Source organism: Pinus tabuliformis, chromosome 1_1 (genome assembly GCF_031772625.1).
Source record: "Pinus tabuliformis cultivar Carrire ecotype Pingquan chromosome 1_1, CPIR1, whole genome shotgun sequence".
NCBI lineage: Eukaryota > Viridiplantae > Streptophyta > Pinopsida > Pinales > Pinaceae > Pinus > Pinus tabuliformis.
Genome location: NC_142297.1, coordinates 941,727,368 through 941,751,120, shown reverse-complemented (window position 1 = coordinate 941,751,120; position 23,753 = coordinate 941,727,368). Strand labels below are relative to the sequence as shown.

The 23,753-nt window shown below is 37.5% G+C and overlaps 1 protein-coding gene across 1 annotated transcript in view; it reads left to right on the top strand.

Moving 5' to 3' along the window:
• Nucleotides 1–204: 204 nt before the first annotated feature.
• LOC149217575 (kinesin-like protein KIN-14I) overlaps nt 205–23,753 on the top strand; it is a 412,787-nt gene continuing 389,238 nt past the window's right edge. Inside the window, exons 1-4 of the mRNA XM_089391383.1 lie at nt 205–286; nt 477–546; nt 14,593–14,643; nt 14,837–14,900. Of these exons, the coding sequence (XP_089247509.1) occupies nt 482–546; nt 14,593–14,643; nt 14,837–14,900 (180 nt within the window). The 5' untranslated portion in view covers nt 205–286; nt 477–481. The remainder of the gene's footprint in view (nt 287–476; nt 547–14,592; nt 14,644–14,836; nt 14,901–23,753) is intronic.

Sequence of the window (23,753 nt, the reverse complement as noted above, 5' to 3'; positions counted from 1 at the left end):
CAACACTTCAAAAAATAAAATATATAAACTAATTTAATTTTTTATTGAATTAATTTTTCGTCAAGCCCTTATCATGCATTTCTAACTTTTTTATTTAAAACATGATCTATTTTTGAAATTAATTTAATTTTTGAAACAAGCACGGATCATAGTGTCGTTCGTTTAAGTCGTTATACGACCACTTTTCTTCTTCCTCCGCCTACATGTTCCTCTCTAGCAGGCAGTGGTCTATCGTTTTTCTCACAAGAACACTGCGGCCAAATTGCATTTCCTCCGCCACACCGCGGTACGCGTTTAAGACCCCGCGCTCACAGACTGTAATTCATTCAAATAGTCCACTTTCAGCGTTATCGTATAAAGCTCTGGCTATATCTCGCTTGCAGGGGCAGGCACGCAAATCTATCCCATTTTCAGTATTATATAATTTTATTCAATTTAATTCCCACATTTAATGTGTATTATGTGATTATCTCCAGGTGGGATGGCGGAGACGGCAGAAGCAGTAGCTGATGGTGGCATGGAGAGGGCGAATGACTCAAATGCCAGGTTCCTATACGTGCTCCTTTTCTCTGTGTTTCATTTAAATATTCAGCGGTTCTTTCCCTAGATATTCATGCCTCGTATCAACCCTGAAAACTGCACCTAATATGACTCTTGTGAGCGCTGAATTCATAATTTTTTTAAAATTGTTTCTGTTTTTTTCTTTAAAATGGGGAAATTGGCTTTGATGGGATAGTATCTGTATTAAAGAAATCACTTATTATTAACTTCAGTACTAACATGAGTGAGACTCTTGCAAATCGATTTCAAATATCATAATTTTGATTCCAAACACCAAAACTCCTGAGACTAGAATTGGTGATGGGCCTTGAAAACTTCTTAAGTTGTTTCAGTTTGCTACTTCCCAATGTCCTCTAGCATCAATTCTATGCAATGGGAAACACATTCCAGCTGCCGTATAATTTGGTACATTGTCTATGGTTACTTGGACAACATTTGCAATCCCAACTTCCTCCACCCCATCAGCCAACAATGAAAAAATCAAATGTGCATCTTTTACATTTGCAAATGCATCAATGGATTTTAGGAACATGGTTCCTTTAGGGAAAGCTAAAACAAAATTTATTATTGCTCTACCCCTCTAATCTATCCACCCTTCAGACATAAGTGTACAACCTATAAATTTCCATGAGCTTTTAATGCTCTCCAATTGTTCCTTGGCACACTCAAGCTCCTCATCTAGCTCTTTCCCCTAAGAGCATTATAAGATGGGGCTTTGTATCCAAGGCCAACACATGCTATGGCATCCACCATGGGCTGATAAAAATAAGACTTTGCATAGTTGAATGAAAGATTGTTATGGTACCAAAACCTCCTCACTGCGATATCTGCCTCCTTCCTCTTCTTATCATTGAAATTGTCCAAGGTTGGTTGAGATCCTAGATTTGTACGAGGACTGAAGAAATAAGAGGTTATAATCCTATTTTCCATAGCAGTTGAAGAGGAGTTACTAAATAAGAGGTTATACTCCTATTTTCCATAGCAGTTGAAGAGGAGTTACTAAATAAGAGGTTATACTCCTATTTTCCATAGCAGTTGAAGAGGAGTTACTAATACCTGGACTTTGAAACAATGTTTCACTCTGAGATGAAGATCTACCTATCCCAACAATCTCATCCTTCCTTCTTGCCCTCTTAGAACTTGATTCTTTAATGGATTCCAAAGCAGCTACCTTTTCATTAGTGACTTCATCAGGGCAACTTTGACAACATCCCATGCTATGCCCAAGCATTCTGCTTAGGTGGTATTTTAGCCTGTTTATGCCTGCATGCATTATGGCATTGCAATAATTGCACTTGATATTGTGGCCATTATCAGGAATGATTCGTTGACCATGAGCCCATTCCGGATCATGAGACTATCTGAAACCCTTTGGTGGCATGGTAACAAAATTTGGAAGAAAAAAATTTAATTTTTTTTTTGGTTTTGATTTTTTTTTTTTAATTTGCATTTGTTTTGGTTGTGTGGCTGAGTTTCAGGGCCGCTGTGTTTCAGGGCCGCTGTGTGGTTGAGAAACTTAGCCACACAGGGCCGCTATGTGGCTGAGAAAATCATCTAGCTGTGGCTGAGTTTCTTAGCCACACAACGGCTTTGTGTGGCTGAGAAACTTAGCCACAGCATTCCCAAACAAAAAAAATTGCAAAAAAATATAAATAAATAAATAAATACATGGAAAACATTCTAACTAGGTTCATGAATCCTATCTGAAGCTTAGTCTGATTCGATGAAGCCTCCTTTAGGCTCCTCCAACATCTCCCTTTAGCTTCACTCTCAAGTTTCAGCACTCACACAAATTAGCCAAACACTCAAATGACAAGTGAATGAGAAATGGAAGGGAGAGAGGTGCTTATAAAGTTTTTTGTCCCTCCAATTTTCCTTTTCCTCGACCTCATTTCCAAAAAATAAAAAATAAAATCGAATTTCTAGATAGTTTGGGTGTTTTGATGAGCGAAGGGTCTTATAGGGGTTTAATAGGCTACCCACGGGTTTGATGTGGGTAGTCAGGTCTTGTACAAAACCCACAGGGTAAGGGTAAAGATCGCGGGTTCAATGCAGTTCACTCGTCGTGCCTTCTAACTCATTCTTACTCGCGGTTTTAATAAGAGTGGTGCTTCACTGGTCTAAATAGAGATGATTTTGGCTTAGCAATTTTCATCTCCATCAACTTGGTGTGTTAACGGTGACTCATTTTTATAAGCAAAAGTGATAAAGTAACAAGTGTTACGTATCTTGTATATGTGTCAATTTCATGAGGCAATGGCTTGGAGGGCACATCTTTATTATAATTGAAGCATTGATACCATCAAAAAGACTTTAAGGTAATGCATCCTTATAGAATCTCCTAGGTGCAAATACCATTAGGAAAATATTATTCATTTTTTTGCAAGTAATTTCAGCCTATATGGCTACTCATGTTGCGCAAAATTTGCTATATTAGCTTTATTCTCTTAGATTCACTCTTTTTCATATAGAGCTACAAAAGAGTCTTCAAATAAATTCACGTGTTTCATTGACAAACTCTTCCACACCATATTTATTAGAGAAATTTTGAGGTTTAAAATGGGCTTCCTAAGGAATATTATAAAATAATAATGGAAATAATAAAGTAGGATTAGATTACATCATCAAATTTGAAGGGAAAAAAAAACTATTTTTTCAACTTGTATTTTTAACTTATCTCCCTACGGTTTTACTCAAATTTTGAGCGGGAGCACTTCTTGGATGCAGATTTTGATTTCATCCAGGAGTGTCCATGTTGCATACTTTTAATAGACCCTACTACACGAAAAATGAGAAATACATGGAAAACATGATTGTAATCATGTTTTTCATGTATTTTTTATTTTTCATGTAATAGGGCCCATCAAAAGTATATAACATGGGTACTTTTTGAATGAGGAATTAAATTATGCATCCAAAAAATAATAGTGGAAATAATAAAATAAGATTAGATTGCATCATCAAATTTGAAGGAAAAAAACTACTTTTTCAACTTGTATTTTCAACTTATCTCCCTATGGTTTTACTCAAATTTTGAGAGGGAGCACTTGTTGGATGCAGAATTGGATTTCTCATCCAAGAGTATCCATGTTGCATACTTTTAATAGACCCTACTACATGAAAAATGAGAAAAACATGATTGTAATCATGTTTTTCATGTATTTTTCATTTTTCATGTAGCATGGTCCATCAAAAGTATGCAACATGGATACTCTTCAAATGAGGAATTAAATTATGCATCCAATAAGTGTTCCTGCTCAAAATTTTAGTAAAACCGTAAGGAAATAAATCGAAAATACAACTTGAAAAAGTACTTTTTTATTTTCTTACTTTTTAATATATTTATTTTTTTACTCCAAAAATGGTGAATCATCCCCTATGGTTGACATCATCATCTTGAACCCTATTGTTTCTTATAAAGTTGATTTTGGTTGTACATTTTTGTTTTGAGGCCCATTTTAGAACTCAAAAATTTTGAGTAAAACCGTAAGGAAATAAATCGAAAATACAAGTTGAAAAAGTAGTTTTTTATTTTCTTATTTTTTAATATATTTATTTTTTTACTCCAAAAATGGTGAATCATCCCCTATGGTTGACATCATCATCTTGAACCCTATTGGTTCTTATAAATTTGATTTTGGTTGTACACTTTTGTTTTGAGGCCCATTTTAGAACTCAAAATTTCTTTAACGTTTCTTTAACATATTCAACTAAAATGCCAATGGTTCATCTTTATCTTTTATTTGTTCAAGAGAGAATTTGAATGGTTCTTCTCATATGTAGGCATAATATTATCAAGTTTCTCTCTCATGTCTTTACACATTTCAACTCAAATAAAAACATAATTTATTCCTTCCTTTTGATCTTCCCCATCTATCCAAAACTCTTGAAAATTTATGAGGAAATAATAAAATGAAGATATTACCTTTGGATTGAGATTCTATACCATTCCTTTGCATTTTTTTTCTTGGAAAGTGCAAACATTTTCATAATTTCATCTTTGTGGAAAAAAATAAATCTTTTAATAAAATCCATGAAAGAAGTAACAGTAGAAAGAGAATGATTGTGATTTCTATAGAATCTTGAAGCATGTTTTTTCCATAGCTCATAACGGAAATCATGTGGATATCCATGAATGCACGAGAAATATGAAGAACCAAATTTTTTTTTTGTTAATTCCTTCCAAGATGGGGCCATGCAAAGGTCTCTTCATATATGATAAATTTGAAATGTACATAATTATCATTCCTGATACCAATGATGTGGAGTCACCAAGGTAAGCCTTCAAATGCCTTCAAGATTATTGAGGGTGCTCACCTCAACAATTAATGTCTTCAAAATTATTCAAGGAAAAAGGGTCTCATTCCATCATGGAGTCTCCGTATGAGCAATGGATCTTTAGTACACATTCTCATAAGATGTCAATTACCTCCTTATCTTCGTGTTTTAGCAATCCACACTCACCCAAGTAAGTCACTATTGGGGCCATAATTGCTTGCATCGATTGGGAAGGTATATGATCCTCCTTGTGTAAGCATTTTTCCAACTCCATTGAGCTAACATGGGTATATTTTGATGGAGATCAACCACCATGCTTGTCTCCTACAATAAAAAGCTCCTTCTCTAGCATTTTTCTCAAGGAGTTCAACATATTGTTGCATTGATTCTTAAGAGTGTTGGTTGTTCAATTGTACTTGATGTCCACAACAACCTAAGCTTCACCTCACACTGATAAACCCCATTAGGTTGGCAGGATGCACAACTTTGATACCACTGTAATGTCCCCATTTGGGTATATGCCAATTTTACTTAAGACTTCTCTTTTAGGCAATTTCACAAGCAATTTGTATGTAAAAACCCATTGGGACACTTTCACAGACATATTGCATGCACTACGCAACAAAGATAAATCCTTTTACCATTGATAAGTACTAAATATCATAAAACCCACACATAGATAAGAATAGCTCAGTTCTTTTTATTTATTAACACGAATAAGAAAATATAGGCCAATTAACCCTTATGATATGCAAAACTTCATATGTTGAGAACTTGTGAATCTAATGGCACAATCGCTGAAGGGATGGTTGAGAATAAATTGCAACTACCTCTTCAACACTCTGTGGCTCCACAATAATTCAACCTGCAACAATAATGACCATGGCCTCCATATAATTCTTCTCAGCGCCTCTCAATGGTAGACTTGACCTCCAATACTAAATAACGCTCAATGCGCTTCAAACAATAGAACTCGGCCTCTACCTACAACACAAACTTGGCCCTTGTTGTTAGTTATCTTGGCCCTCAAGTTGCAAATAAACCCAATTGCTTCAAGAGTGATCTTGGCCTACTGTAATAACTTAAACTTCTTGACAAATACGCCTTGAACTAAAGTAGCCCGATTTGGCTGTAGGTTGAAGAGAAAATTGCTGAAATAATATGCAGTCTCCCTTGGATAGTACTTGGACTCCAAAAGAGTTTATAAGGTCTGCTCCAACAACATGATTTCTTAATAAATTTAGTCTATTATGGATAATAAATTCGACCTTCTCCCATTGTTGATTTTGCCCTCCACATAAGTTAGAATTCAACACCCATACTCAACTTCCTCAAGGATAGAATTTTGCATTCTAAGAAGATTCAATCTTGGAGATAAATTCATCCTACAAAATAGGTATCTCGACTTCCACAAAAAGGAATTTGACCTATCAAATGAAGGGGAAATCCCAGCTTGTCAAAATAATAGGAAAACCTACCCTCCAAGGAGATGAATACGACCTGCAGTAGATGATAACTTTGACCTCCTTCTAAGTGATAACTCGGCTTTGCAGTTGATGAGGAAACCCTCTAGCAACATGGCCTAGGCATAATATTCAGTTTCTCGCAATAGTTCAAATTCTTCCAAGCTACATCACTCATAATAATTCTTCAATTAAGCACAGATGAGAAACCTAGTTGGCTCCTTCTTATTCCTACAAATAAATTCCATAAATTAACCCACTGAAGAATCTCAGTGATTCCTCCAGATGACTATCTAGGGTGTGTCTTGCAACACCAAAACTAGTTTTGATTGCTAGAAACACTTAGGGTTACAAACCCTCACGTAAAGCTCCAAGAGCCCAAGAAAAACAATTCACCAAATGTCCAATCACATATTCGAATGAGCTCCTCCTCTCCTTTATTTAGATGGTTATCTAAATACCATGGGTCCATTTATTATTTTAATAAAATGACTTTATAGAATTCTTTTTCCTTAGTCACTTTCAATTTAATTATTCCTTGATTTTTAGCGACCAATTTCAAATTGTAGCTGAGGGGAATTGGCTAGGATATTGAGATGGTCTCCGTTATTATCACACGAAAAAAGGGACATTATCAATAAATATTATTAAATAGGTCCTCAAATAGATAGAATCAAGGAATTTTGGATGATCTTGAAGAGGAAACCCTAGATTTTTTTTCAAAGATTATAAAGAAAAAAGGGTGGAGGATAAAGGATCAATGCCTTATGTTGTCACTATATATTTATTTTGAGGGGCATATGGATTCAAGGAATCAAACAATTCTAAGGTATTTGTTGAAGTGATAACTGTATCTAAACAAGCTAGGGAAAATAAACTAACCTACTCAAAAGGGTTTGAGATATAGGGTCTCAAATTTTCCAAATGATTAAGTGAAAGAAAAATCTATTTCTATTCCTCAAATACTTGAAAGAAGGGTTTCGATCAAAAAGGAACATTGAAGCAAATACCCAATAAACTAACTTAGCATTCAAACATTCATCCCATGGAACATAATACCAAGATAAAGAAAATAAAATAACTTACTTCACCATTTATCATTCAAGATCCACCATAAGCATCTATAAAAAGAGACCACATCACATCACAATTCCATCCGAGAGAAATAACTCAATTGATCCATCCATAGCCAAGTTATAAGTATGAAAAATTACATAAATTTCATATGTCTTAAGGGATTTCTCCCCCAAGTCCGATCATGACAAAATGAGAGGAAGTGCAACTCCATTTATAGAGGAGGTGCTAAGCATCACTCACATTAGAATATTTTGCAAACATTAACTTTAGATGAGAGGAGGAGCATGAACCCAGTGTATATTTGCAAAACCTTGCCTCTTGTATTCTACACCAATGGCAATGTTATGAAACCAGCTCAAGAAAAGATAGAAAAGATAGATCAACGCCTTAGAATTCAGCCTCTTCGAGGGGGCAACCTCCTTTACATTACATAAATGAACAATTCTTGGATGATTCAAATGACAAAACCTCCTTTCTATATATAGGAGTCTAAGGAGTCACAATATAATCCAGCCGACCTAACAATAATAATATAAAGCCACAAAAATAACAATAGAGGGATTCTATGGGGCACAGTAGTAACAATATGGGGGCAATAGGGGCACAACAATATTAATAAGGGGTATAACTACAATAGTAATGGGGTAATCACTAGTATTATAGGGACCAAAAATGCCCCTCTCCTTCAAAAAAGTGTTGTCCTCAACGCTTGAGTAGTTCTGGATACTTCTGCATAAAATTCTCATCCTCCCATGTGGAATCTTCAGCGGATAAGTTCTTCCACTTGATAAGATACTCTGAAATTGATCGATTTCGTAGCTTTCGAGTTCTTGTTTCTGTGACTGCTTCCGGTTCCAATATAATTTTTCCTTCCTCGTCAAGTTCTGGCAATATTGTTTGAATTGGGAGCTTGTCGCCTATAACCTTCTTTAAACATGAAACATGGAAAACTGGGTGCAATCGAGAAGCTGCAGGAAGCTCCAATTTGTATGCCATAGTACCAATCTTTTGCAACACCTTGTACGGACCATAATACTTTGGTGATAATTTATTATCCTTCTTAGCTTGCTTGAGGGACATTTGCTTATATGGTTGTAGCCGTAGGAATACCCAATCACCTACATCAAAACTTCTTTCACTGCGATGTTGATCTGCCTGTTGTTTCATTCTATTATGTGCCAACACGAGGTTATCCTTTAAGAGTTGGAGGACTTGTTGTTGATGTTCGATGTGATGTTCCACTGCCTGAACCTTAGAATTTTCTCTTAAATATGATGTGATGGATGGTGGTTGATACCCATAAAGTGCCATAAATGGGGTCATTTTTGTTGCTGTATGGAAGGAAGTGTTATACCACCATTCAGCCAGAGGCAACCATTTGACCCATTGTGTCTGTTTATCAGATACAAAGCAACGAAGATATCCTTCCAAACATTTGTTTACTATCTCAGTTTGCCCATCAGATTGAGGATGATAAGATGAGCTATGAGCTAACTGAGTACCAAGACAAGAAAATAATTCTGTCCAAAAATTTCCAGTGAAAATGGGATCTCTGTCACTTACAATAATCTTTGGGTTTCCATGTAGCTTTTGAATTGTTTCCATAAATGCAGTAGAAACTGTACTGGCTTTAAATGGATGTGATAATGCACAAAAGTGTGCATACTTGGTAAGTCTGTCAACTACCACCATGATGACACTTTTTCCCTCAGACTTGGGTAAACCTGTGATAAAATCCATTGAAACCTCCTCCCAACGTTGGCTTGGAATGGATAAAGGTTGTAATAGACCCGGTGTCTTAATTGTTTCAACTTTATTTTGTTGGCAAACCAAACATTCCGCCACAAACTTTTGAATATCTGATTTAAGGCCATCCCAAAAAAATTCCTTCTTAACCCTGTGGTAAGTTTTTAAAAATCCTGAGTGCCCTCCTAAGGGAGAAGTGTGCAATTCCATAAGAATCTTTTGTTTTAGCTGGGAATTCTTACAGAGGTATAAGCGATCTTTGTACCATAACGAATCATTTTGCCAGCTAAATGTATCAGACGTACTGGAATCTTGTTGTAGCTTTCGAATAAGTGCCCACACTTCTTCGTCATTCTTCCATTCCTCCCTTGCTTCGTTTATCCAATCTGGTTGGATAATAGAAATGGCACACAACAATGCTTCCACATCCTCATCCTTTCTTGAGAGTGCATCTGCCACCACATTTTGCTTTCCTTTTTTGTAGATGATTTCAAAGTCATAACCCAACATCTTTGTGACCCACTTTTGTTGCTCTTCAGAGGATAATCTTTGTTCTAAAAAGTATTTAAGGCTATCATGATCCGTTTTTACCTTGAAGTGTCTTCCCATTAGGTAGGGTCGCCATTTCTTAAGTGCATGGAGTATTGCCAACATTTCCTTCTCATAAATAGCTTTGCTTAAAAACTTTCCCTTGATTGGACGACTTTCAAAAGCAATGGGTCTTTCATCTTGCATTAGAACAGCACCAATTCCATTTCCTGAAGCATCACATTCCACAATAAAGGTTTTTGTGAAGTCTGGTGTAGCTAAGACCGGTGCTTGGCACATTGCCTCTTTAAGATGTTCAAAGGCCTTTGTTGCTTCCGGAGTCCATGAAAATGCATCTTTCTTCAATAATGTTGTTAGAGGTGCTGCTATTCTCCCATAATTCTTAACAAACTTGCGATAATACCCTGTCAACCCAAGAAATCCTCGCAGATGCTTTATGGATGTGGGGATTTTCCATTCCTTAATGGCTTTAATTTTGCTAGGGTCTACCTTAACTCCTTCATGAGATACAATATGACCCAAATATTCCACCTCCTGGACTCCAAAGAAACATTTGGATCTTTTTGCATATAATTGTTTCTCCTCCAATAGTTGTAGCACCCTGTCAACATGTTCAACATGATCCTTCCAAGACTTGCTGTAGATTAGTATATCATCAAAAAATACTAACACAAATTTTCTAAGGAATGGTTTGAAAATTGAATTCATCAAACCTTGAAATGTTGAAGGTGCATTGGTAAGGCCAAAAGGCATGACCAAAAATTCATAATGACCCTCATGAGTTCTAAATGCTGTTTTCGGAATGTCTTCAATCTTCATTCTGATTTGATGATATCCTGAACGAAGATCCAACTTGGTGAAGTAAATTGATCCATGCAATTCATCCAGTAATTCATCAATGACAGGAATGGGGAACTTATCTTTAATAGTGAGCTTGTTGAGCTCCCTATAATCTGGACACATGCGCCATGATCCATCCTTCTTGTGCACCAATACTACTGGAGCAGAGAAAGAACTTTGACTCGGTTGAATTATACCAGCCTCTAGCATTTCTGCAACCATACGTTCAATTTCACTCTTTTGGACATAGGGATATCTGTACGGCCTGATGTTTGGAGGAACACTTCCTGGAATCAGATGAATAGCATGATCATGATCACGCATAGGTGGGAGACCTTTGGGAGTCTCAAATACCTTGGAATGATTGTCCAGGACTTTTTGGAGATCTGGAGAAATAGATGATTCCGATGTGGAAACATCTAGCGAACATAATTGTGCAATTACACCTCTTTGCTCCTTTTTTAGAAGCTTTGTCATACCATTAGAGCTGATTATCTTTCCTGGTTTCCCTGCAATACCCCTTAATTCAACTTCCTTTCCTTTCGCAGAAAATTTGATGAAAAGTTCTTGAAAATTAAAAGCTATTGTACCCAAGGATTGTAGCCATTGGACTCCTAGTACAACATCAGCACCTCCCATTGGAATGGAAAGCATTGGGCTAGTCAATACATATTCTCCCATGGATAGCTTGATATTATGGCACTTTCCAGAGCAATTTATTGTTCCTCCATTTGCAATCATCACTTGACACTCTGGTGCTGGATATAGGAAGCAATTCAATTCTTTTGCTACCCTACAATGAATAAAATTGTGGGTGCTTCCTGAATCAATCAACACTATTACCTTTTTCTTCTTGATTTGTCCTTCTATCTTGATGGTTTGAGGAGTGGTAATTCCCGCCAATGCATTACAAGATATGGTCAGATTTATTTGTTCTTCATCTAGGCTTTGTTCCTGGAGTATATCCTCTTCTTTTGACCTTTCTTGCTCCTTTTCTTCTTCCTCTTCACAATCTATGTAGAATAATTTCTTCTCAGCACACTTATGACCTTTAGTGTATTTTCTATCACAACTGTAACAAAGCCCTTTTGCTCTTTTTTCTTCCAATTGTTGTGGTGTCAACCTTATAGGTTGTGGAAGACTAGGGGCAACAACACTTCCGTCTTTATAGTTGTGAGTGGTATGCTTCCTGGTTGCCATAATTTTTCTTTCCATTTTTCTTGCTAACCTGAATGCCTTCTCTAATGAATCAGGTTCCCAAAGGCGAACATCATGTTGGATATTATCCTTTAAAGACCCTATGAACACATCAATCCTATGCTCCTCTGGAATATCTTTTACCCTTATGTTCAATTTTTGGAACTCCTCAATGTGCTCCATTATTGAACCCTTTTGTTTGAGACTTATCAATTGGCTAAAAAAAGTGTTGCTTTTGTATCCTCATAATGTGCTATCAATTCTTCCGTAAAAATTGCCCAAGTGATAAATTGTTTACGAGAGCAAAGCCATTGATACCATACAAACTGATTTGGTTCCAAATATAAAGTTGCCATACGTACCTTTTGTGTGTTTTGCACATTATTGAGATCGAAGAATTGCTCCATCTGTAATATCCATGTGGCAGGATCCTTGCCATCAAACTTCCTCATATCGATTTTTGGAATATGGTGAGTCTTCGATCCAACATTAGCATCTATGGAATCATGATTAACATTTCTTTTGTTCTCATCATGAGTTTCCTTTAGTACCCTTTCACCCTTAGGGACCATTTCTTGTAGCAACTTATTCATATTTATCTTCAATTCGTCCATGTCTGTGTTCAAATCTATCTTCAAATCATCCATCTTAGCTTCCACGTCAATCATCTTAGCTTCTACGCCTTTCTTTAGACAGTCCATCTTAGCTTCTACACCTTTCTTTAAACCATCCATCTTAGCTTCTACATCTTTCTTTAAACCATCCATCTTAGATTCTGTTCCTTTTTGTGCAAGGGACAGTTGTTGCACTTGGTCTTGTAATTTTGATATATCATGTTGCATTTCTTCCTCTTCTTCATGAGTCATGCTAGAGCTTTCAGGTTCCTTACTAGGTGTTTGCATTTTCTTTCCTCGGGGCATCAGTTACCGATAATAATGCTCTACTATGCCCTTTGAATTCCTTCAAAATAAATTTTCAAACCAAGCTTAAGCAAAAATTTAAGAAAATCTACACACCTTTTTTCACTTTGTAGGAGCTCGATATTGCCTCTGATGTATCTCTGTACTTTCCAATCATCTAGTTCTGAATTTGTGAGCTGTAGTAGCCCTCTATGTCCTCTTTCCAATGCCACAAGTCTGACCCAAATTGGATTCTCCAAGGAAGAGTTATGTGAAATCTCCCACAGTGACTTGCTTATAGATTAGTTCAGTAGAGCGAACTTGTACGACGTGCCACATGTCACTATTTCGACCTTTGGATCTGAAACATGCATACAAGAAACTACAGTCCGTCCTCTTTCTGTACCTTCTTACGAAATTTCAATCCGATCCCCAGAGAGAAAGTTATGACGATTTTCCCCAGGTCACCTGTTTTGAATGTAATTTAGGAGTCTGCAAAAAGACCAACTTCCTCAGATCATATCTCCACAAATATCACGCGAAAAGCTCTGAAATTCGGACCCAAGGTTCAGCGCGATTTCTTCTCAAATGGGTTTTTTTTGCGACTTCTGAAACGTCACAGAAAAAAAGTTATAGCGAAAATGCCACGATGACCTGTTTGGAGCAGTGAAACCCTAGAATCCAAAGCTCTGATACCAAATGTTATGAAACCAGCTCAAGAAAAGATAGAAAAGATAGATCAACGCCTTAGAATTCAGCCTCTTCGAGGGGGCAACCTCCTTTACATTACATAAATGAACAATTCTTGGATGATTCAAATGACAAAACCTCCTTTCTATATATAGGAGTCTAAGGAGTCACAATATAATCCAGCCGACCTAACAATAATAATATAAAGCCACAAAAATAACAATAGAGGGATTCTATGGGGCACAGTAGTAACAATATGGGGGAAATAGGGGCACAACAATATTAATAAGGGGTATAACTACAATAGTAATGGGGTAATCACTAGTATTATAGGGACCCAACAGGCAAGCTCTTCATTGGCCAAAAGGTACTGAAGCACCTATGGTTTCCTTCATTTCATGAAATGCATCAGGTTGGGATCATAGAAGATGAGGATCTTGTATTTGTGCATTCAAGCATATGCCTTGTGTCTTGTAGGGGTGAAGAATATACAAGTGGACCTCATAGAGATTGGTATGTGGATGCAGAATACTTAGAATTTGAACTCTCTCTTATTGCTCTTGATATTGGTAGTGATGCAAATAGAAGTGGAGCTACCTCTTCTTACAATCCATGCTCTAGTTTTGTTGAACAATCATCTTGTTTTATTTTCATTAATGTGGATGAGGATGAGTATGACATTGATATGTAAATGTACTTGTCTTTAGCTTATGCTGTATTTCAATTTCAGCACATATAGCCTCATCTATAAAAGCTGATTTAGATGTATTGCCTCATTTATAAAGCGTAGTTTTAGATTTTGCATCATTTAATCATCTATGGGAGTTAATATAGACATGGTTTTATTTTGTGGTATCATTTGTGTATTATTCTTCTTTTCCTGCACGCTAATATATATGTGTGTGTGTGTCCCCCGATATACCCATTTTGCAGAGGCATGTTTCCTAAAATTCCCATTTTGGAAACTTGTACACATTTCCGTGTTTTGTGCAACTTCGGGTAGATCCAAGAAGACTAGAAATTGTCCCTTACAAATCTTTCAATCTTCATGCCATTGCATGCAGAGAAATTCTTCCTGCTTCTAGTTCTATGTTAATGTGAATCGTGATAGGTTTCCTAGTACATGAAGCATAATGCTTATGTTGCTTGATATGTGTGGGGATTTTGTTGAAATGAAACTTGTATCAGTATTGTTTATTTTTATGTCTGACATAGTTTTCATGTCTTTCTCTAAGAGCATTTGTTAAGTATGAGAAGAAACTATTCTCATAGAGATATTCATTGTTGTTCAGCCAATCAAGTGAAAATGATGCAGATCATGGTACCTTAAAATATCAAGAGAGGTATAAGAAGCCAGCTGGATGTGTATACTGAATTTTTTTTGCTTTGAAAACTCAATTGTAACTATATATACATCAAGTATTTCTGCAATTTAAGCTAGCTAGAATTGATTAATTTTAGAGAGAAAAACTAGTTGGCAATGCTAGGAACCATGCTAATTGTATTTTTCTTTTTTCTTGGTATGATGTTAACCAGTGTTCTATCTACTCAGTTGCCCCCGGAATACAAATCTGTTTTGCCTATTATAGATAGAATGCAGGTATTTAGCTGCTCAGTTTTATCTTTGATGTTTTATTTTGTAGCTAGGTTTAATTTTTGATAATCATCTGATTAATTGACCTAATTCGTGTACATAAAAGGACACAATTTTCAAATCATAAATTACAAAGGATAATGTTTTGGAAGCTGAAAGCGAGTGCACTCTTGTGAGTCATATTCATGCATGTAATACTGGAACAGTTTGATCAATCATATCAAGATAGTGTTAAAAAAAGCTAAATAGCCATTAGTTGAATCATTTCGATTTAAAATTGGAAATAATTCATAATATCTTATGCATAGTGGATAGTCAGTGTACTATATATACCAATATATTTTAACTTCGAACTATACGTAAGTTATGGGCTGTACTTGTTTTAACATCTACATGACCTATAGGTCAAATACAGATCAAATAATTTGTAAATTTGCTATAATTCTAATAATATGAAATGGGTTATTCAACTCCACATCGTAACTGATCTAAGTTGCAGGAAATGCCTTGGAGGGCCTTGTTTCAAGCAAGCACTGAAATGTTTTGATACTTTGAAAAGTGTGCCTTTGAAATGCCATACAATGTTTTGGATGGTGTTTCGCAATTCTGAAATGCCATTTGAAATGTAAAAGTGGTGTTTCAAAGGCCTATGTGAGTTATGCACACACAAGCATGGGCAAGAATACACATTAAAATGAGAAAGAGTGGATTCATTCATATATTGTTAAATGATGTAAAGTCTCAATACATAGTAGGAGAAGAGTATGTTACGTGGCTTACAAATACCTAACCGTTAATGATACTAATACCTCCATTAAATACCTCATTATTAAATCACTTTTCTTTTTGTAAAATACATCTTATATTTACAGGAAAATATTTACAAAAAATTGTACAAAAAAGGATGGAAGGTTATATAGAGGTGATCATACCCTCTTCCTAATAGGAACAAGCATTGAAGGGAAGTCAGAATACTTAGCTTCATCCAAATAGAGGGCATTGCTTTATCAATGGAGCCCCATTGGCTAGAAGTTAATGGAAAACTTCATCCTGCCACAGAGAACAAAAGGATACTCATGAATGCTTGCCTTAGCCAAGACTTAACAAGACTCCCAAGTATTGGCCGAGTCAAAGTACATTGGTTGAGATGTGTCAAATTTTTTCATCCTCAATGTAGTTGGGACTTCCACCGAGGCTTGGATGCAACTATCAACTCTGTTTATTGCATCAAAGCAATGCCAAATATCTTTAGGGTGTTTTCGACCTAGGTCTAAGTACTAATAGTGCATTGAACTAACCATTTGATCACAACATGCTTGAAAATGCTTTTTGAAAACATTGATTATGGTTTTTGTCATTATGGAAACATCCTTGTTCCATAGTCCTTGCTTAAGTGTATTAAGGTTAGCAAATTAATCTTCCAACCATCATTCTCATTGCATGTCACCTTTATTGCTTTAGTTTGTTGAAATTGGTCCATCAAGTTATAAGGTTTAATTTGAGGGAGTATGATGAGTATGTGGTGATTATTGGTGAGTATGTTGATTTTTCCATGATTTTGGCCAATGGTGAGTTTCAAGGGTGAGTCTTACATGAGTACTTACACTAGTCAAGATTGTGCAAGCCTCAAGGCTCGAAAAGATTTGTAAGTCTTAGCCAAGTCAAACTACTCTAACATTCTGCTATCTGATCAATAATCATTCTTTACTAGCAGATTCCTAGAGGTTCCAATGTATACATGGGGGCAGCTCATGGTCTCCTTGTTATGGCTTTATTCCCAAAACCCAAGTGGTATTTTTTATGATTTATGAGTTGTTTGTGTGGCTACATTAGCTCATTGATTACACTTAGCATCATACCTCCTTTTTATTAGAATAGGGCAGGAATAATAAGATTGATGTGTGTAAGTTTTAGTTTCATTTGCGCTATGTTCCTTTGGCAGCTTGTCTCCTGCCTTATTTATAGTCTCTTTAGAGTGAGAAGTTAGATATGAGCAATCTCAAGTATTTTGTAAAAAATTGAAAGGAAAAGTTGTATTTTGTGACAAAGATGTGAATGTTTGGATCCATCATGTCACCTATTTCGAGACTATCTTCTTTGTAGGTACATCATTCACATCAATAACCACTAGATATTTTGGAGTTCTTTGGCACCCTATGGGAGTGTTCATCCCCTATATATAGCCAATTGTTACTACTTGAAAATGCATGGTTCATATTACAATTTCAAAATTATTTTTTTCAACAACACAACACTAAGAGATGGAAATTTTGGGATTTTGGTACAAGTCATGAGTGTTGTATTGCAAATTTGGTTGGAGCTTCATCTATCTTGTCATGCATAATAGAGATAGCGTTGGAGAATCATGTGGTACCTTTCTTCCGCATGTTTGGAGGTGTGTATCATTGTTGAGTTCACATATTTGGAGGCACTATTGCACATGTGGTAGCATCCTTCAGGGCACTTTGCTCCATATTTAATTCATATTTCTCCATTAGGGGTACCTTTCGCATTTGCCAAGGCAGATATCATGTTTGTAGGCATGACTTATCATCTTTTGGATTGTTAGAATACTTTACAAAGCCTAGATTAGGGTTTTAGGAGGATGCTCTACTTTGGAGGTTGACACATGGGCCTCACACTTTTAATATTCATGTACATTATTAGAGGAGCGCCCTTTAGGTAGGGAGGTTTTGAAACATTTTCATGCACATATGTCAATGTTGTCAAAATCAAACTATTCATTGGACCTATCGACCCCAAAAATGCTAATCAAATAAGAATCGAAAACAAAATCGGAAAAAAACAGACCAAAAAACAAATCGACCAAAAATACATAAAATATTCAAATAAATGAAGAAAACATATATTTCCATATGAAGCTAAATCATTTATACATAAATTTGCAAAGTTTCTCACATATATAGCAAGTAGGAGCACATACAAACAAAATAGCACCTAGTGTAATACATCTTTGAACCAAAATACATCAATAAGTAGGTTCTAAATGGCCTTTAGAGTCCAAAAGTAACCGTATTACTAATAAACAATATCGTTAGAATTATCATGATCCTCATCATCAGGCTTAGAATGAGTAGACTCTACAAAGGAATTTTGGCTTGATTCCCTTGGTCCTAAAGATAGTAATAGCTCTCAATGCGGAAGTGGGTCCAAGTTGATCTAAGAAAAGTTTTCATTGTCAAATGAAAGTGCTCGACTCTCCACAACTTGCTCTAATGATGAATCAAAGTCACCCAAAACTATGTTGCTTGTGTAATGTTCCTAATAGAAATTTTACAGCAATAACCAAAGGCATGCAATAAATTCAACTCAGAAAATACCCATAAAATAGAAAATGCTCCGAGAATGCCAAAATGGGCAATTTTATTTATATAGAATTGCTGGAGTACAATAGGAAAATAGGAGTGCACCTAGGCTTGCACAAGGCAAGCTACAAGCCCCAGGTGGTCAATATATTAGTGCCCAACTGTTGTAGAAATTCATCCTCCAGAAATCTGCGGTGGCCCAGTTTTTCTGCACTACTGGCTATCTTGAGGCCTTGATTCAACCCCTCAAATCTGCCCAAAAAATTCTGTAAAATTAGGGTTGTAATCTTTGCCAAAAATCCAAGAAAAACCAAAAAGGGTTTGCTCTAGTTTTGACCCTCAAAATTCACCCCCAAATAGCTTGGCCCTTCTCCACAACCATAAAATTTCACTTGTAGCAGAGAGCAATGCTTGTTGCTCCCAATTTGCTAGAAATCTCCCCACAATTTTCTTCCAACCAAAATCCGACCAACCCAACTCCTCAATCCTCCACCCAAGACTCCCCTCACTTGACACCCACAAGTGACTGCGCAGGCCTGGAGATGATGACGTAGTCACTATGCCCCGAAATATGTACTGCGTGAGGGACTCCTTCTTCTCCTGCAAATCCTCCTCCTTGACTTGGAATTTGGCCAAGAAACACCCTAGCATCAATGTAGTTTCCAACTCCGGCACCAATCTCCCTCAATGACTGCGTGGCTTCTCCTTTTGCGTCCCAGCTGAACCAGAATGGTGTGGTATTGATGTGATGCTTCTGCCCCAGCCTCTAAACAAAGGTAAAAGCCTTCCTAGGGTGGCACTCAAGGTCCATCGAAGAAAGGTTAAGCATTACTCCTTGGGAAGCTCTTGTGCTAAGTAGCACTTGTAACTCGGCTAAATAGCTAGAGTGACAATTGATTATCAAAATGTCAAAAACCCCAAATGATGCTTCTTTCCTCTTATTTATACTTGCTAGCCCTTGGTCTCATGTGGGTCCCTCCTATGATTTCAACCTCCCTTAGGAAATTTGAACTTTCTATTAAGTGGTGCGTATTATTTGTGGGAAGGTGGCCCCCACATTCCACTAAAAAGCTTTTCGACCCACTTTTCCTAAGTCTTTCCTCCAAAATTTTCCTTTGGACCAAAATGTCAAAATTTACAAAATTGGATTCTCCCATCTTCAAAAAATATTTAGGAAGGGACATTACAGTCCTCCCCTTCCGAATGTTGCTTGTCCCCAAGGAACTGCAAAGCTGGATGTTGCAAGATTTGTTCACTTTCCCATGTAGCATCCTCTTCCTGCAAATCCTTCCACTTGGCCAAATGCTCTTTGATTACCCAATTCCTTAATCTCCTCTCCCGGGTCTCCAATATGGACTCGGGTGTCAAAACTAAATTCCTCTCATCATCGAATGGTGGAAACTCAGTTGTTGCTATAACATGCTGCCCTAACGCCTTTTGTCAGGCATGAGACGTGGAACACATTGTGGATCTGGCTCTCTGAAGGTAGCTCCATCTCATAAGCCACCTCTCCGACTCTCTTGATCACCTTATATGGCCCATAAAATCATGGTTAAATTTTTTCTGCCCCCTTCTACTTTAGTGAAGGTTGTCTATAGGGCTACAAATGTAGGTAGACCATGTCCCCCACCTCAAATTGTCTCTCCACCCTATTCTTATCAGCATACATCTTTTGTTGATTTTGAGCCACCTAAAAGTTGTTCTTGATAGCTCAAAAAATCTCCTGACTCTCTTGAACCCAATCCTTTGCCCTTGGGGCCCTGCTATCTCCAAACATCATATAAGAAAAAGAAAGTGCATCATATCCATAAAGTGCTCGAAAAGGAGACATACTAACCGACATGTGATAAATGGTGTTGTAGCAGAACTCTCTTAGATGAAGCCATTTTACCCACGCTCTCTGCCTCATCACATAGTTGCGCAGGTACCCTTCCAACCACTTGTTCACGATCTTGGTCTTCCCATCTGTCTGTGAGTGATAGCTAGTGTTGGGCATAAGCTCTGTCCCCACCAACCGAAACAACTCCTGCCAGAAAACCTACATAAATCTGCTATCCTTGTCACTAACAATGGTCTTGGGAAGACCATGTAATCAGAAGATCTCTCGAAAGAACAACTCAGCCACTTGGGAAGTTGAAGATCTTGATGAGATGGCAAAGAAATGGGCGAACTTGGTCAATCTGTCAACCACAACATAAATGCAATCTCGCCCCTATGCAACTAGGAGCCTCGTGATAAATTCCATGGACACACTCTCCCACTTCCTCTCCAGAATGGGAAGCGACTGTAATAAACCTGCGGGATGTGACAGCTCCACCTTGTTCCTCTGACAGTGTACGCACTCCTGCACGTGCCTCAACACGTCTCCCTTGAGCCCCCGCCATGAGAATCTCTCCCTGATGGCATGATATGTCTTGAGGCACCCAAGGTGTCCTGCTAGAGGGGAGTCGTGGGTTGCTTGCATAATCCTCTCCTTAAGCTGAGATCCTAGCACCAAGTATATCCTGTCCTTGTATTAGATCACGTCATCCATCACTCGAAATCTTTCATCCCTGTGTGTGCCATCCAGAATCTCGCAAGCTTGCCTATATTTGGACTCTGAAGTACTCAACCAAAAGTTGAGCCTTCCAGTCATGGGTAACATCCCATCAAATATAGTATTGCGGGCCTCCGAGAAAGTGCATCTGCTACTACATTGTGCTTCCCATTGATGTACTCAATCTCAAAGTTATCGGCCTGGATCTTTCACGTCCACTTTTGCTGCCACTCCTACAATGACTGTTGCTCCAGAAAAAATAAAAAACTGTTGTGGTTAGTCTTCACTTTGAAACTGTTGCCCACCAGATATTGTCTGAACTTGGCTAGCGCATACATCATGGCCAGCATCTCCTTGTCATAGACAGAGTACAATCACTTGTGGGTGTTAGTTTTTGTAGCATCGGATGTGTTCTAGCCACAAAATTTTGTGGAGAGGCTAGTATACATGAGATCTCCAAAACCCATAAATTGTTTCTAGAAATTCCCCCTAGAAGTGTCTCAATTAGATTATTAACCAATTTTTAAATATTTTTTAAGTCTAAACTTAGGGAATATGGTTAATTAATCAGTATTAATAGAGATAGGGCGTGATTCATCTAGAAATTCACACGGATCGACCCAAAAATGATCCTACCCATTGGTTAAGTTTTAATCTTGGTCGTTGGTGCTCCAACAGTGGATTATAGAGGAAAGTCGATGTGATGATGGAGATCATCTAGTGTAGATACTCAATTGCCCAGGTAATTCGATTTTCTTAATAGCAGCAACCCAGCAGAGACGATAGAGCCAAAGGGTGAGTAGTAGGTGGAGTAGGAGAGCAACAACATTCCAGGAGAAGGTTTTTAGTTCTCGAAAGAATCGAAGGAAGAAAGGCTGAAATCTTCAGAGGGCCAGCGTAGGGACTTCGCAGAGGTTGATGCAGGCCTCTCACGCAGAGGTTAGAGAAGCTATTTTAGAGGTAGAAAATAGCTGTGGGGTGAGAGAAAATTCTCACAATATTTTTGCCGTGTTTTCTTCAGATTAGGTTGTTAGTTGAGCATCTAAACTATTGTACTCAAATTTGTTGTTGAGCATCAATAATAAAACCCTCATTTGCTGCACCGGTTTTCCCAAGTTGGGTTTTCCTGGGGACATTTTTCCAAAAATAACTATGTCAATTTTATTGTGTGTGTGTGGTAGAATTTATCAATTTCCAGTATTTTATCATCCAAAGTATTTGTATGGTGAAAATGTTGATTTGTGGTAGCATCAGATGTGCACTAGACATGAAAATTGGTGGAGAGGCTAAAGCACATGATATCTCCAAAAACCAGAAATGGTTTGGGGAAATTCCACCCGCTTAGAGAGATATTAAAATAATTAATATTTTTAATGGGGTTCCTAAGTCTAAACTTAGGAAAATTAAAATATTAATGGGTATTAATATAAAATTGGGTGAGAATGTTCTAAATGACATGGATCAAGCCAAATCTAATCTTATCCATTGATTAGAGACTTAATCCGTTAGAAACTCAATAGGAAAAGTATATGAGGAGGCTTGAGGTTAGTTGGAGATACACCAAGATTGATTAGTTAGTTCGATTTTCTGCAGTGGGGTTTGTTGAGAAAATTCAAACAAGTGATTTGAGTTGCAGCGAGGGGCAGTGAGTACATAGCAGAGAGGCAAATAGTGCCAGAGGGTCAGCGCAGTGACTTGTTGATTTGGGGTAGCATCGGATGTGTTGTAGCCATGAAAATTGGTGGAGAGGCTAAAGCACACGAGACCTCCAAGACCCAGAAATGGTTTGCGGAAATTCCACATAGTTAGAGAGATATTAAAATAATTAATATTTTTAATGGAGTTCCTAAGTCTAAACTTAGGAAAATTAAAATATTAATGGATATTAATATAAAACTGGGTGAGAATGTTCTAAATGACATGGATCAAGCCAAATCTAATCTTAGCCGTTGATTAGAGATTCAATCTCGGTCGTTGAAGAATCAACAGAAAAAGTATAAGAGGAGGCTTGAGGGTCAGTTGGAGATACACCAAGATTGCTCTGTCAGTTCGAATTTCTGGAGTGGGGTTTGCTGAAAAAATTCGAACAAGTGATTTGAGTTGCAGGGAGGGCTAGTGAGTACATAGCAGAGAGGTAGAGATAGTGTCAGAGGGCCAGCGCAATGATTGAGGAGGCTACGCAGAGGCAACAATGTTGATTTGAGGTAGCATGGTGGAGAGGCTAAAGTACATTTGCGCAGAATCTAACCAATTTGGGAGATATTAAAATAATTAAAAATTTTAATGGAGTCCCTAAGTCTAAACTTAGGGAAAATAAAATATTAATGTGAATTAATATAAAACTGAGTTAGAATGGTCCCAAAGTCATGGATCAAGCCAGATCTAATCTTAGTCGTTGATTAGGAACTTAATCTCGGTCGTTGAATTGTCAATGAGAAAAGTATAAGAGGAGGCTTGAGGGTCACTTGGAGAACACACTGAGTTGGTCAAGAATTCGATCTTCTGGGGTAGGGCTTGCTGAGGAAATCGAAGGAGTGATCAGAGTTGCGGCTAAGGGGCAATGAATACAGAAGCAGAGAGGCAAAGAGGACACTAGGAGCATTAACGCAGAAGCCGGGAGAGGGTTGACGCAGAGCTAGCTAGAGGCCACGTAGAAACAGCCAGAGGCCATGCAAAGGCAGCCAGGAGCTGCGCAGAGCTTGACGCTAGGCTAACGCTGGGCCAGAGAGGATGATGCTGGGCCAGAGAGGCTGACATAAACCCTAGGGGTTGACGCTAGGAGATTTCGTGGGGTAGATTGGAGGTGAGAGCTATGGGATTGTTCATCCGGGGTTTTTAGCCGGAATATCTCCAACTGAGAGGTACTACTGCCAAGGGCATTCTCTGTTTGGTGAGCCATTTCTGGCACCCATATTGTATTCTAAAATTGCTTAATAATAAAACCCTAAGATAGCGGCACCTGTTTTCCCACATTGGGTTTTTCTGGGAACATTAGTC